The sequence below is a fragment of the Poeciliopsis prolifica genome, unplaced genomic scaffold, assembly GCF_027474105.1.
Source record: "Poeciliopsis prolifica strain line A6 unplaced genomic scaffold, Auburn_PproV2 SCAFFOLD037, whole genome shotgun sequence".
NCBI classification, from domain to species: domain Eukaryota; kingdom Metazoa; phylum Chordata; class Actinopteri; order Cyprinodontiformes; family Poeciliidae; genus Poeciliopsis; species Poeciliopsis prolifica.
The window spans coordinates 3,458,788-3,475,582 of record NW_026562412.1 but is presented as its reverse complement, the minus strand read 5'-3'; the positions used below and the strand labels follow the sequence as shown (position 1 = coordinate 3,475,582).

General features: G+C 38.2%; 1 protein-coding gene across 3 annotated transcripts in view; it reads left to right on the top strand.

The window, feature by feature from the left end:
- rcan3 (regulator of calcineurin 3) overlaps positions 1-15,164 on the top strand; it is a 39,433-nt gene extending 24,269 nt beyond the window's left edge. For all 3 annotated transcript variants that reach the window (XM_055053435.1, XM_055053436.1, XM_055053437.1), the window contains 3 exons: positions 9,050-9,223; positions 10,119-10,290; positions 12,721-15,164. In XM_055053435.1, the coding sequence (XP_054909410.1) occupies positions 9,050-9,223; positions 10,119-10,290; positions 12,721-12,875 (501 nt within the window). In that variant the 3' untranslated portion in view covers positions 12,876-15,164. The remainder of the gene's footprint in view (positions 1-9,049; positions 9,224-10,118; positions 10,291-12,720) is intronic.
- Positions 15,165-16,795: the final 1,631 nt, after the last annotated feature.

Sequence of the window (16,795 nt, the reverse complement as noted above, 5' to 3'; positions counted from 1 at the left end):
ATGAACAGAAATTAAATGTAGAGAGCTGCACTATGCAATGTAGACAGTAAAATTAAAAATCTATTATAACATTAAAAATAAGAATTGATTTGATCATTTATCTTAAATATTTGTTCTGTTTGTTGTAGTTTTGTTTTATCTTATTTTATATCATGTGTATATGTACTGTATTTTTAATTATTTTGGGCTAGCAAGTTAGCATTTTTTTTCTCTTTTTTAATTTAATGCAAGTGGAGAGCCAAATTCTGCAGAACATATTTTAAAACATCTGAATAAAACCTTCATTTTTTATCATTTTTTTATTTATGTGAAGTTATTTTATTCTACAGTTAGTAAAATAAAATGATAATTATTAAAATGATCAGTTATGAAGAGCTTAATATTTGTAGTAAACATTTTATATGTTGTGTTAATTCTACTCTTTACCTTTTTTTATATATTTATTGTAATTTTTTTTATATTGGGTTTTGTTTCGGGTGCTATATTTACTAAAAATATAAATGTCTTTAAAAACAGGGAAGATAGTTTTGTTTTTGTTGCATTTTAACGGTGGGTGATAATTCGATTACAATTATTGCTGCTGCCCCACAGGTTGATAAAAACCATCAGAAACACCCTCATGCTTTGTTGCTGTAAACGTTTGTCTGTTTAACTTTGGCTGCGTTTCAGCAGAAAGTCAGTCGTAACTCACTCCAATGGAAAATTTGCATTTAACTTTCAACAGTCATGGAAAAATCTCAAAATGTGATGAGGAAGAGATCGCAGCGTGATATTTTACCGCCTCAGCAGTCTGCCTCCCTGCTGCTCCCACCAGTTTATTACCAGTCCTCCAGTTTATTACCAGTCCTCCCTTTTTAAGGAGATCAGTAATTAAACCCGACGCTCCAAATGGTTCAGAAATTAATTTCTTAATAATTCCAACAGAGGCTATTTGGGTATAGTATTGTTACTTGGTGACCCAGTTTTTGTGGTTTTCACCCAAATCCTAACCAAGTGCTGAGGATCTGGATTAGACTGAGATAAAGACGTGTTTGGCTTTAATGCAGAGTAATTTACAGAGGGAGAAAGAGAAAAGAATAAACCTTCTTTACGTCTCAGCTGGGCTCAGTTAATCGTATTGTGTTGAACTCAGGATACCGGCTTAATTGACAAAAATAGAGAATTGTAAATTGATCATTCCAACTGATGTTGTAATTATGTGGAACCTTTGCTGGTAACCCTCGTCACAAATCTAAAAAGATTTTTAATTTTGCTGCCGTTTGTTTTCTTTTGGGGGTTGAATTTGAATGAATGTGACTCAAATGATCCACATAGAGAAGATAGTTGAAACAAAAGACCATCAAGGTGAAAACACAACAGCTTAGCAGAGACTCTAGTGAACACAGTTTGTGTAGATTAGAGTGCATTTGCTGTTGTGTTTACTGCATCACATCAACAGGGATCTAAAAGTCTGCAGTCGGTGGTCTTTGCACTTTCATAAAACATAATTATAGGTCAAAAAGTCGGAGAAAATGACTGTATTTGTAACCGCGTAACGCCAAAGTCCTAATTTATTCGAAGGCAGTAGCATCATTGTAATTCTTCCTCATTTCGACAGAATTGAAGGGTCAAAGGTGAAAAAATTCCATTGAAAAATAATTAAATGAATCAAAAAAATAATCATAAGAAGCTTTAAATAAGTAATTATAAACAAATACATTGCCAAGAGATGGTAAGAGATGTTATAATATCCCATAATTCCATTAATAAGAAACAACAATGACTCAAGGATAGAGCCCTGAGGAATCCCATTCATTCATTCAAATGGTGCCAAATGTACTCAGTTTTCCTGTTCCTCCAAATGGAGATCATCTTGAATAATCAACCTGTTATTTGTCCAGTGCAGTAAACAAGTTATTTGCTTATTAAAACTAACACATGTTGAAAAAAGGGAGATAGATTTGTTGTTGTTCGATATTAAGACATCCAGATAAGGTATATTTTGAGAGCTACATCACTGTGAGCATCAACAAAGTGGAAAGTTTTTCATGTTCCAGTTTTCTCAGGCGGTGATCCGGCCAATCGCTGCCGTTTACTGTTCTGCCACCTGAACTCCCCTCTGAACGCGCCGTGTTGACATTACCTGATAAACCTCACTGTGGCTCAAATGATTGTGTGTCAGCAGCAGCAGCAGCAGCAGCAGCCGACTCCATGCTTGCTACGCTGTGACTCATGCCCACAGCCATGTAGCGACTGTGATGACAGCTTTTCCATGAGCCTCAGGAACAAAACTGCCTCATCACCAAAGAGACCGATGTCTGCGGTTCTGCGGGGTTAATCTCATCACCGGCCATTTGCTGCCCTCGTTTGCTTCAGTTTTTTTGTTTTTAATCTCCTTAATTTATCCAGTTTGCTGTTTCTGTTGTCTGAAGTCTTCATGCCATACAAAGAAAAGATTCTGGACTTTTCTCCAATTGCAAGGAGAATACAGTAAAGCGGAGCTGCCCCTCCCCCACTTGCTGCTGCATATTGGTTCACTGGCTGTTTGGAAAATGTTTTGGAAATATTTCATAACTCAAGCAGTCTTGGTTTGGAAGTTAAACCAGAACCACTCGCTATTCATAAGGTAGCAGAACTACTATTAGGAAGCTGCAACCAGACTACCTCAGCAGACAGCCTGACTAGCTAACCTGTTATTCTGGTTTTACTTAAAGAAAAAAAGCCAAACTGCCACTAAAATGCATACTATTTTATTTAAATTGATTTGAGAACATATTAATACATTTACTGTCTGGATAATTGGCCTCCTCACTCATTTTTTATACCTAAAAATAACTTTCTACTTCCATTTGTTCCATTTTGTTACTTTCACAATTTGAGTATTTCACTTCTCTTAGTATTTTTCAGGAATTATGGTAAATATTCATAAAGTCCTCATTTTCTACGTGTAGTTTAACCATCTTGACATTTTCTTACTCTACATTTCCATGTATTTTGGTTCAGATTCCTGTTTAGTCATGAAATATTAAAATTGCAACCCAAGCCAACAAGAACACTGAGCAAAAATAATTTTATTCACTAATTTTAAAGCAGATATGAATCATTCCTCTGGCAAATGTTTTCAATCTAAAGGGAGAATGCCAAATTTCAGTTGTTGATTTGTAAAAAGGTCAGAAGTTTTTCTGTTGCTCTAAAGGGCAATGAGACGTGAAATATGAGGGAAAGAAGCTCTTCTTTGCTCTCTCTAATTATCTGCCGGTGATTTGAATTAAGATTGCCAAGAGGTCTGACTTTGAATTTGAGTCTCAGTTGAGTGAATTTGTTCATCATGACAAAAATAACATGATGCACGTTGCTTCAGCGTGACTCCTTTTGTAGCAGAGCTCAGGTAGGAAGAAGGAGACGCACCCTGCGTGTTGCGTAACGGTAACTTACTGAACCCTGTGGTCAGTGATGATGACCACAGTTTCCACTTTAGCCAAACTGGGAGATACATGAGAGCTGCGACTTCACGCCTCCTTTCCTTCCTCTCCCATCCTGAATGTGTAAAGTTTCTCTTGTTGCATAAGCAAAAGCTGTGAACAAAACAGACTAATTTTCTCATGATATTTTCCTTGATTAATCTTAAAATGCATCTACTTTTGGAACACTTGAAAACACTGAACTCAAACTGGGATGTGAGCTGGTTCTGCAGAATATTTGCTCAGGGAGGCTGAAAACGATTTTACGCTGCGCTCAGATTATTTTATTTAAAAATGTTGTAAACTGCCATTGTTCTTTAAATGAATATTCTATATGAGACGGAGTCATCATTACAGTACCTATGTGTGCCATACTGCAAATATAAATAGCAATATTTGGTAGCTAATATATTAAGACTTTTGTTCCCTGCACTGAAAAAGATTTTAGTGACTTGGCATTTCTTGATGCTCAGTTCTGAATTTGTTTTGCTGAAATGTTAGGTTTTTTTGTTTGTTTTATTTTTTAGCATGGATGTCCAGGCTACTAATTAAATCGGACTGCTGGGTGAACTGTTTGCGACCCGCTTGCTCAGAAGACGAACGTAGATGTCGTACAGCAGCACATTGTTTACAAAAGTAGTAATGGATGGAGTCATTTATGAATTAATTTTAAAGTTTATTCAGCAGCGAGAGCCGACAGTATCGTCACAAGTTCATAACAAGGAATAAATAAAAAGAAAGCACAACTAATAATAGTTTTTTATTGAAAGAAATTGGAATTAAATTATTTTTTTATCACTTATATGAATTAACTCAAATTTTTCTGTTAGCTTTATATTTTGATCCATCTGATGGTTATTTTTAAATGATTGATCATTTGATCAGTACTAGAATAGATGCTACCAATTACGTTTTACTCTTACTTGAGTTTTTCTTTGCTACTTTTTACTTTTACTTGAGTAAAAATATGTTGAAGTAGCTCTAATTTTAGTTGAGTACAGTTTCTCTGTACGTATCTGAAGTCACACAGATCTGATTCTTTTGGAGGTGAAAAGTTTGGAATCGGGTCGTTTTGGGGAAGACGGGACTGGGAAGAAATTGGGGATCCTTTCAATATCCAACACTAATAAAACAAATATTTTTGTCCAAGTATTATTCATCCCAAACTTTGTTGCTGTTTGACTTGTACTCGCACAAACAGCGCAGGTTGTTGCGGCGGCAGATGAGCAGGACAGGCGTAACTCGACACCCCTCTCCTGTTGCCCCTCACCTCCCTCCTCTCAGGATGAATTCAGGATGTTCGCTCTTAAAGAGCCCATAAATTAGTGATCAGCCTGCTCACTTGTTACGCACCAATCAGCTGTGGGTTTATCAAACATCGGCGCAGCGCAGTGCGCTTCTATGCAACTCAATCTCTGCGCTTTCCCACATCTCCGCTCAGGCCAAAACACCAATTTAGCTCAAGGAAGTAGCCACGGCGAAGCGCCTGCGTGGGCGACTGCAAACCTTATCGGTTTTACTCATGGCGTCTGACATGTGAGTCATAGTAGCTGGCATGGCTCATGGAAAATTCACAGCTTAAATAAGGGCTTAAGTGTTGAAAGGCCAAACAAGCGCCGTGTTGTCATTCTCAAGAAAACCATGATTGTATCGCCGGAAGGATGGGCCTGCAAAATAAACTTCACTGCTATGAAATGTAAGACAAAGTCTTGCAACGTTTGCATGTTTGTGCTCAAAATAATCCCCCACCTCTGCAACATCTTCACTTTATTCTAATAGACTTTGTCAGGTAGGATAATCAGTTTGTTGACATCTACATAAAAAAGGTGCCATTTCTGATGTGAAACTTTGTGACTTCTCTTGTTTTTGTAGAGCTGAGAAGAGCTGATAGTTTTGTATTAAGTCTTGTTTACATACACATGACAGTTTTGACAGCTTTAATGATGCATTTGACCTGCGGTGGAATAATTATACAACAGGAAGTAAAATAAATTTCAAATGCATACGTTCATCCTCACTAATATTTGGCTAAATTCCTCATCCTGTAATAAAAACTAATTTTGCTGGACAATAAATTGTCCCAGAAGTTATTGAAATAAATTATAATATTGTTTTGAGACAATTTTATATAAAATAATGGTAATAATAATGCAGGAACTCATTCTCAAAGATCAATAAACTAATTTCTAATGAACCTTTAGCACTGGAACTGGAAGACATTTTAAATGTCCAAAATAAATAAACAAAACAAAAATAAATTAATTATGAAGTCTCTGCAAACAAAATTCTTTCAATAAAAGGTTTAGTTAAGACCAAATCACTTTTATCATCCAGTTTTTGGTAGAAAGACAAGAAGACGAAAAACAATAAATCATGCAAATGAACATTTTTAAGCTCATTTTAATTTATCATGCAATTAATTGATTTATTTCTTATTACAACAGACCGATTGGGTAACATTAACTTTCAGGAGTGGGTCAATCTCAAACTCGATAATAATTAGGACAGAACTTTTCCTGTTTTTTGAACATCTTGCACGTTTTCAAATGAATTAACACAAATAATGAATGGATGGAATAAAAGATGTAAGCAAATATAATTCATTTCTTGTTAACCACATTTTTCAAAGTTGTTTCCAATCCCTCCTGATTACCCTTAAGGCAGGAAATGTTTCACATTTTTCCTGACTTGACTCCGTTTCCTCAACTCCAGGACTCACCAGAAATCTGCCTAAAAATGGCATGAAGCATGATGGAGGTCACGTCTGCTGTGAAGTAGAGCCAGCTGCATTGAAAAGGGAGGATCAGATGTTCTTACAAGGGGAGAAAAACTGACAAAAGCAATAAGGGAAGGAAAGAGAGCTAAAGGAAAAGGGCCTGTGCATATTTCTGATGTCCTGATTATTTGTGCTGTAGTTCTGCTTCAGCCTGCTGAATCATCTGCCGCTCAGTGCGTCAGAGACACTGATGATGTGAAGTCCTTAGAGAGAGAAAGCTGTCATTTCACAGCAGACTCACTGTGTTTAAATGCACTTCAGTTACAGTTCTGGTCAGAGCTCTTTTTTATGTGAAAAACAATAAATCTTGAATCCATTTTGATAGAGATTTGCCAGGTTTTACACAAACACACATGATCGTAAGCCAGAAGAAAGAACCGTGGCCAGAGCTTATTTGAAAAGATTTAAAAGAGTGAGAATTTTAAATTCTGTCAACATTTGGCGAAAATAGAGTACCTTTCAGTTGAGATCAGCCATGCAGTAACAGAGTTAGGAGCTGATTGAAGAGCGGTGGACACCAATTTACGCTAATGCCTCACGTTGCAAACATGTGGCTTTCATTTCATGTGGAACTTCAGGAAAGTTTGCTTTCTGAGTCTTAAGCTGCTGTTTGTGAAGAGAAGAGTTTCATGGTCAGATGAGTCAGAGATTTAACTGTTACTGTTGTAGAAAATGTTACAATATTTGGAGGAATAAAAGTCAAAATCTCTAACCTCAACAATTTCAATGCATTTTACCCATTCTGACAAAATGATTAGTCAAATATCCAGCCAGAACTTTATTTATGGGAGCAGCATCATAAATTGGTCAAAGTCCAGCGTTTTTGGGGGGGTTTCTTGGTGGGTTGTTGATGCCCTGTAGAGGTGCATTCATAGACCTGCCATTTTAATCAAACTCCAATTAGTTTTTCCCTAAAAAGTCCGGTTCGTTTGCAGAGTTGTGAATGTGCAACCAAACTCTGATGAAGACCAAAAAAGCAAACTCTGGTCTGCAGAAAAACCTCGGTCTTGGTTCACCAAGTGGACCGCTGCAAAAGTAGGAAGCGGACTACAGCGCTAGGCATTCTGGGTAAATGCAGCCAAAACAAACATGCTAGCGTTGAGCTAGCAGGAGAAAGAGAAATCCTTCAGCCGCTAAAATCTGAAGCTGCTCCATTTTTGTTGAACTTTTTGTGAAGAAGGAATCTGAACTCATTGTTTCTTCAGAGGTTTTTGTGTTGTTTCCATTGGTGGTTCTTAGTGCAGCGCCCCCACAGGTGAGGAGGGGAATAGGTTATTTAAATTGTTTGGGTCATTTTACACAGTGCAGTGTGAACGAACCACACAGCTGAAAATGTATTAAATGCTACCAAATCAAACCGAATCTACGGGACTATAAGGTGGTTTGCTGAGCTTCATAGACCTTTTGACAATGAAAGATATCAAAAATCTTTATTTCTAAATGTTTTTGAATTTCTTTTGTTGAGTGCAATGTGTTTCTTTTGAAATCTTTTAGCCTGCATCCTGTTATCAGGCAGGTTAAGGTTAGGTTATTTCTGATTTTTACCAATTTGGCAGTAATCAGGGGTGGGTGTCGTTAACGAAATTGAACTCAGTCAATTCATTATTTAACCAGGGGAGACTGATTGCGTCTTCACACTGGGGCTGGTTGATCTGTCTAGCTTTGTTTCCAATTAATACATTTCCAATTAGCATTTTAAAAACCTTCTTTTTACATGTTTATCTTTTTCTAATATTACAATTTGTCTTGTGATCTGAAAGTGACAAAAAAAATTGAAACACAAAATGATTCTATTTTTAATCACAAAGTGTAAATTATCATCACTGTATTTGTGGCAGTGAAAAGGTTGTTACAAGTTTGCCACCTGCCCATCAACCTTTTTGTTTTCCACTGAATCTGAGCCACTGGAGCGGCTGGGAGACGGTCGACAAGGAAACGACAAATAGCACCACTGATTACTCAGAAATCAGCTCTTCTGGTGGCCTTCTTCCCTTTTGCCCTCCTGCTGAGCTGCTTGATTGAGTTCACAGCTGAGGAGGGCAATCTGGTGCCCAAGGAGACAAATTAGTTTTACAAAAAAGAAAAACTAAAGGTTGATGCCTGAGGCAGAAGGAAAAGAGCAGGGAAAGAAGTCAGACCTTCACTGAAACAAGTGAAATTTGAATTAGTCTTTCCTCTGGTGATTAGTCAGAAAATAATGTTGACAAATCTCACTGCTTATCAAAAAATATGAAAAAATCTCATGACTTTTTAGCAGTTGTATTAAAATTAAGAGGGACAGTCGACTGATGATTAAAAGGAGAAATATTGAATATAAAATTGTCTATATTTTTCTTAATAGATAAAATCCAGATTAAATAACTGAAAAAATACTCAATACCCAAGATGAACAATTAGTTACAAATCAACTAAATTCACAGCGACATTCTTGGAAAAAGTCAAAAGATTTTTGAAATTGTTTAAGCATGTCGGCTTAGAAAAGTTGCACGATTAAAGCAATGAGTGAAACTCGATTATAACTCGAACCCCAGAAAGACGAAGGTGTAGATAAAACAGGGCGATAAGTTGGACATTAAGGCCATTTAGCATTGAATTACTTGTGATAAAATGCAGATTATTTTAATTAAGAGGTGGCTTTATATTAGCAAAACAATAAAATGATGTTTTAATGTCAAACAGCTTCACGGTTTCTAGCAAAATCAGTGTAATATTTTGAGAAAGATGCTCTATTTTCTCTAATATAATCTACCTTGCCACTTGAAACGGGCAGGAAAGCAGAGTTGCTTGGTAAAAGTTCAAGATTTGATTATTTTCATTATTTTATTTTCTGCAGGAGAGGTTTGAAGCGCTCTTCAGGATCTACGATGACCAGGTCACTTTCCAGTTGTTCAAAAGCTTCAGGAGAGTCCGGATCAACTTCAGCACCCCCGAGGCGGCGGCCCGCGCCCGAATCGAGCTGCACGAGTCCGAGTTCAACGGCAAGAAGCTAAAACTCTACTTCGCTCAGGTGAGTGCGTGTGTGAGGAGGAAATGCCCAGGAGAGCTGCTGAATTCATTGCATTACTGTGATTTATCTCCCTTGCATCTGCTTATGTTCCACTTAGCTTCCATCTAAATATAAATACAAGTACAGCGCAAAAGCACAAAATCTTACCAAGTCTCTAAAGCAAATATCTTACTTCCCTTGAAATGAGGCAAAACTAACCTTTCATCAAGATGTACAGACTTGTTTAAAGAAAAGAATCCCTTACTCCTAGCTAATTATTTCACTTATAACATGGGAAAAATTGGTTGTTATAAGTGAATCAATCAAACAAGCACTTTTTTAATCAATATTATGGGATTATTTGCTGAAAACAAGCTCCTGTATTTTGCTGAAAAGTTACTTGCAATTTAGTTTGTCTCATTTCAAGTATTTTAAGATATTTTGTTAGAAACTAGACCTAAAATATTTGAGATTTTGTGTTTTTGCAGTGTATCAGGACAGTTCAGGTTGAGCTTCTCAGAGTTTTGCATCGTGTCAGTTTGAGTCAAATTTTTTATTATTTTTCCAAAAAGCTTCGCCCACTATGACCCTCCAGCACCTTCTTGTACTTTGACGTAAGAGGATTATGGATGTTAGAGCTCCGATAAAGGCCTTGTGTAGGTATTGTAATTACAGCAATTGCAAGCTATCAAAATGCCAAAATCCCTTTATCGGAACAAGCTTGCTATTAAACGTAAGAACTGCGGCCTTTTGTTAGAAAATTGCACAGGAAGAACTCAGGAGTCTAATGACTTCCTCAGATTCGTGGCTCTTATTTTGATCTTTTTATTTTTTGCAGATGTGATATGTTTTCTTGCTGATTCACCTTTTCCGTAGAGGAACAACACGCGTCATGTGTTTGTTTTCGTTAAAACAGATCCAGAACGGCGATGAAGACATCGACAAGTCGTATCTGGCTCCTCCCCAGCCGGTCAAACAGTTCCTGATCTCTCCACCCGCCTCTCCGCCTGTCGGCTGGAGTCAGAGCGAAGACGCCACGCCCGTCATCAACTATGACCTGCTGTGTGCTGTGGCTAAGCTAGGACCTGGTCAGTTCTGCTTTTTAATTGTTCTGTTACTCTGATAAAAGGATGAAATTAGTTTTTTGCAGTAGTGTTGAAATTAGGGCTGGGCAATACGACTTAAAAATAAAATCTCCCATGCCTATTTTTGGATTTTAAGTGATTGTTTTTTCTTATAGGAATCTAGTAAACTGCTGCCTGAGCACATAAAGAACATGTTTCTGAAAGAGAAGAGGGAAATAACTTAAGGGGTTATTAGAACTTAAGGATTCATAGTTTACAAACAAGAAAGAACTTTGTATTTCAATTAATGTAAAATACTGCTAATATGTTTGCAAACCTTTGTAATTAATTTCCTCAAAGCTAGTGTTCTCTTTGAAAGGTTGTCATAAATTTGTTTCTTTAAGAAGCTGGTTTGAATGCGTTGTTGTTATAAAAACATCTTTTATCTGAGCCCAGATGTGGACTGCTGCTACATTTTGCGCCAAGCCTGGTTCTGCAGTGATTCTTAACCATCTGTAAGCATGAGACTGCTGACAGGGTGCAAAAGTAACACAGAAAGCTCGCAGTGGAGTGTTTGATCAGGCAGAGGATTGCAAAGCTTATGCAGCAATGAGTTGGTTCCCAGTTTTCTGCTAAAGTTTGATCTTGCAGACTTGCACGTGCTGCAGCAATAACGTGAGGTCAAACACACGGCATCATAGAGCTGCTCTGCAGCACAACGTCTTGCAATCATTAACTGTGTTTCTATTAAAATGTGCAAACTGACATTACAGAAATGAATTTGCTTAATTGGAAACAACCATTTTGAAAAAGCACATGTTTTTCTGTAAAAAGTTTTTGCTCCAGTATCAGAATCGATGATCTTTTGACGTCACGTGAGTCACATGATCAACAAACGGATGTTACTGCAGGCGAAAATGACAGAAAAGACGACAGGAAGTTGTAGGAGGAGGATGTGTTTTTGTTGTTTTGTTTTGTACATTCTCACAGCATTGCACAATTCAGAAAAACTTATTCTTCAAAACGAAGAGAAAGTTCACCGTTTGCACTAACGGCCGAAACCCAATTTATTTTATACAAATGTTTAAATCCGCCAAGATTTTTAACGACTTATCGTGTCAAAAAATTCCTTCAAATGTGATTTTAATTTTATTAATTAGGCATAGATTTGAAAACAGAATATAGACATAGATTTATATTGAAAATACTTATTATTTTGCAGATTTTCATCCGGTTTGCAGCAGCTATGCGAAGCAAAAACATATTTCCAAATCTGCTTTCAGCTGAATACTTTTTATCATCTCCGTCAAAAAAAAAAAAAAAACATTATCTCAAACAAACACAAACACAACCGCTTTCTGCAGTTGCCATAGAAACACGAGGCATCAGGAAATGGCTTTGTTTCTCTATCCTGCGTCTGAAATCAGATCAGGGGCAGCGCAGCTCGCTGGCTCCCTCTGTCCGCCGCCTGCTGTAACTGCAGCTCTCCGTTCACCCCCCCATCAGTGTTTCAACACCATTTCCCTCCGCCTGCCAGCTGTCTGATCACATCTACATGGCGACCGACATACAATCGAAGTGTGTGTTTTCAGTTCATCTGGATTATTCTTGGAAGGAGCTTTTTGTTTCACCTTGAATTGATGTTCAGTTTGGCTGGTACATGCAGTTCCCTGCTAAAGTAGTTACTCCCTTCTCACCTGGTTTTACATTTGCAGAAACAAATCTCTCCAAGTTTCCAGCAGACCGACACAATTAAGTGAATAATTGTAAAGCGGGAAGGAAATGATGATGCACGACTTTCAAGAATTTTTTTCTTTCAAATTGAAGAGAGTAAAAAAAACTGCTCATTCTTCTTTGCCAAATAAAAATGTCAGTTTCTCTCAGATTTATTTTTAAGTCTTGCAGCAGATTCTAGATTGGATTTAGGTCTGGGCTTTGACTGGGACCTTCTGGGTATCTTTTGATCTAATCCACCCCATTTTAGTTCTGTACGGCTAATCTGAGATTATTTTTTTAAATAACTGATTAAGATACAAAACACCTTTGTAAATATGTTTTACCCAAAGCTCATTAAGTGGAATAATTTTAGCTTCATCCAGTTCAAATTCATAAAATAATCTTGTGTTGCATTTTAGGCAAAAAAAAAAAAAATGTTTATTTTCTTATTTTAAAAACTAAATATTTGCATCCATAATGTATTCTAACATATAAAAAAAATGCTTGGTAACATTTTGTGTTTTTGCAGTCAAGATGCCATTTTTTTATCTGATTAATCAAATATTATAACTGTTAATTGTCAGATTAACCAATTAATAAAATAATTGTTAAATATTAGATTATGTCAACATTCTTGTCTTTTTATGACGTAAAGCACTGGAAGTTGCCTCGGTGCTGACATGTGCCGTATCGATAAGCTTGATGGATTGATGGATTGTCTTCTCATTTCCCCTCCAGGTGAAAAGTACGAGCTCCACGCGGGGACGGAGTCCACCCCCAGCGTGGTCGTCCACGTGTGCGAGAGCGAGACGGAGGAGGACGAGGCGGTGCGGCCGAAGCAGCAGATCGTCCAGACCAGACGTCCCGACGGGGCTCCCGCCGTCTTCAACTAAACGGGGGGACGGCGGGGGAACCTCCGCCCCGACCCCGCCTCCTCGGCCTCCCGACCGCGGCGCGGCGTCCGCACCCTTCAAAAAACCCGTGACACACCTGCCCCCCTCCCTCCTCTCTCTCTCTCTCGTCTCTGCACTCACAGAGAGCGTCGACGGCCCTCATTTCAGTTCAACTACAAGCGAAAAACAAAAACATTGCTTCGAACGACGGCGTTTTTGGTGGAGCGCGGCGATGGAATGAGGCGGCCGGAAGGGAATGGATGACACACAAACACTCATCACATTCTGCGGACAGCGTGGGCAGCGGCGGCCTGGCCTCCCACCCACCAAACTCCCCCTCTCCTCAGATTTCAGCAACAAGGGTGGGGCGGACATACCTGTCCGAACACAGGCACCTGTCACGTATCACTCCCAGCTGTCATTGCTGCTCGTCCCTCACCTCCTCCTCTCATTTGTACGGCGATCATCCCGGACATTTTGTCTTTCCTTTCGAGATATATTAGACTTTCTTTTTCAAATCTGCTGTCTTGCATCAGGACCGAGTGTGTGATGCTGCCGCTCTTCTCTGCATGTATATACTCTGTAATGAAAAATATGTACTGAAACACAAATACTAACAAGTCATACGAAGAAAAAGGAACCTATTTAACGTCACACACCGCACGAAGCGCCATACGTGACTAACAAAGATGCGCTGGTTGTTTGACTTCCTTTATTTCTGCTTCTTCTTTTGTCTTCTTTTTTTATTTGAAAGGTGTTTTTTGCTAACTAGATGTGTATTCATACTCTGTATTTGATAATCCAACAATTTTTGCATGCCTATTTACTTCTGAGAGGCTGAAGTTTTTTCACTATTGTTCATGCTGGCAGGGAATTGGTGTTGGCGGTGAGTTTTGCTAAAACTTTGATGGATTGGAAAACAATTCATCCCTCCTTTTCTTCAAGGACTTTTGTGATATTTGTCTCTCTTTTTTTTAAATTGTATTTTCACATCCCTTTCTTTTGCTTTCTGCATGTCAGGTTTTCTGACAAACTGCTTGTTTTGCACTGAGAATCTCTTTCTCTCTCTCTGTGAACTGAAATGTGCTGTAAATATGTCAAAATGGTTTATCTGGTTCTTTTTGCAGCCGACTGATGCGGGGGAGAAAAGAAAAAACATGGAATGGACCGACCAAAGCATTTATTCGCAAATGGATTTTTAGTGTTTCTTTGCATTTCTCACCTGCTTGTTTAACCAGATGAAGAAACATGATTAGCTGCTTGTAACGGATGTCTGAATCTTATGTCATTTGGCAGCTTTATATCTGTTTGTTTGGCTGCAAAGCATTAAGAGAAAGACATGTCTGTGTGAATGCAAGTGTGAGTTCCTTCTTTATTTGAGGCAAAGCTTGTATCTCAAGCTCAGCACCTGCTCAGCCTTTTTCACCAGCACATTATATTGCAGTGAGTGAAACACTTCAGTGAACCCTTTAGGCCTTTTGGATCTATAGGAGCGAGCTCCTGGGATGCATGTTCACCTGAGGTTTGACGGAAAGCAGGACGGCGCAGCAGATGGAATTTAAAAAATAGATATATATCTACTCTGTGTTTCTGTTTGTTTTAAGCATCTGTTTTTCTGACAAGCGGCTGAACGTTTTACCGGAGCCGATACGTTTCGATGGTTTAAAAGAAAACGCAGCAGCAGCAGCGCATGAGGAAACACGTTTCTTTTTCTTTTTTACTCTGTAATCATGGAGGTTTAAACTGGTGCACTTTGGTCACAGTTGAGAAGATGTATATTTATGTACATATGCCAAGTGTTTTGTTTCTTTTCTTGCTGAGGTCAGTCTCAGTGTGCAGTTTGTTACAGCTTTTCCTTGGCTTTGTTGTAATGGGGAGAAAAAAAAACATCAAAAAGAAAAACAACAAAAAACCACATGTATCCTGAAGATGCTCGATCAAAACCAACTGTCTTGGTGTTGTTGTTTGACATTGACTCGGTTTGAATGTTTCATTTACTTCTGGGGAACTTAAATAGCTCAATAATACCGTTAATACTGTCATTGTTGTAACGTTTCTGTTGAGATCTGAATATCGTGTCTGAATATCGTAGAAATCCAGAAAACAACGTAGCAAAAACAAGCAATAATTTACAGTTGTATGATACCAGTATGTGTATTTTACATGTTCTGTACCTATTTCTCAGACATGGTCTCTCTGTCTCTGACAGTTATCTGCTTCTGTTTGTGTAGTAAGGAAGTCCATTTGTTTCACATAGAGAAATACATAAAGACTCATTTTTAAAAGCCATGACTTTATGTCGTTCATTTTCTGGGTGTTTTTCTGCTTTTGTTGTGTCGGTTCTGATTGTTAAGGTTAAAAAGAAATCAAATGGGTTTAGATGAAACAGAAGGTTACTTTATAAATCAAAGGCTTTGCTTCTTTTGGGGCTGATTAATGCTCTCAGACAAAACTGCTGAAAACTAAAACAAAAAAAATTCTTCTTAAAGTTGTTGCTTATCTAACGGATTTAATATATAATAGATGATTAAATCATGTTGTATTTTACAGCAGTAGTTTCCTCCTGTGAGCTCCCCGCTGGAGGGAGGCCTGATTCTTTCTTCTTGAAAGAAACAACAATCCCTCCACTGCTGCTTTTGCAATCAGCACAACTACAAACTTTATGTCTGAAGCACCTGTGATGCAGCTGCAAGGCAAAGAGCGCAGCAGCTGGGAGGAGAGGCGCGTCGTGGGGTAGGGGTCGGGGAATTCCTCCTCACAATGAGCCTCACTGTTTCATGTTGACGTGTGAAAACCTACCAGATCGGGTTAGCATGGCGGGTGCTAACCGGCCCAGAAGCTTCAAAGGCTGCTGTTGTGCAAAAGTATTCACGCGCTGCAAACCTTTTCACAATTTTTCACGTTACAACCACACATTTCCCCTAACGTTTCAAACGTTAAGGGATTTGAAACACATTTCAGTGTTTCAAATGTGGATTTTATGTAGCAGAACAATAGAAACTGGTTCATAAGAGCAAAGTTTTTTAAATGTGACTAATAAACTGAAACAAGATTAGTCAACATTAGGAAATTATTGACTTAAGCTCTGATATATCTTGCTAAAAAGTTACTTGTAAGATAGTTTTGTTTTATTTTACTATTTCTTATTTGCACTAGAAAAGAGACTAAAATACTTTATAAACTGTTTTTTAAAAGCTTAAAATTGAAGACTCTCAAATAATTCCTGTCATTCCTACTGAACAGACTCGAATTTCCTGAAATCACATTTTGACAGTCGTTGTTATTCCTGCAGGTGTCTGAATGAAAACTCTCAGACTTTTGCAGCACCAGGTGATGTTTGCAGCACCACCACAACATGATGGAGGCTGATGGATTCCCTTTTTCATTGTGGTTTTCCTCCCCTGTGAAACCTGAGCTCCACCTTTTATGCTCTTAACAGTCACATAATAGGACACGCACAAGTGGGTCATCTGCATCACTCTCGGCACGTTAGGGGATTCCTAACAATGCAGGACAAGTTTAGTTACACTTTTTCGTACAAAAGCAATGGTGCTGCTTGTCATGATGGACTCCACCCAAACCCTGGAGGGAAAGTGATGCTGCAGACTGAGGATGCCGATCAGGGGCTCTGCCAGGAATCTAGGGCCCCCTGACAAAAAATTTAATTGGGCCCCAAGAAATGGAGATTATTGTTTGCACAAGAATAAGAGAAAAAAACAGGAGTGGTTAATTTTTTCTTTCTCCACCCAATACCCTTTGAACAAGTTGGTTAATTTTCAACTCCATTCAAAAGGTGTTGGTGCAAATATGAGCAGATTTATTACTCTGATGCCTGGTTTATTCTGCATCCCCAGAACCGTACATGGAGAAGCATTATTTGTTTTGTTTTTTTTAAATTGCCATGTTTCCATTTTTAAAAT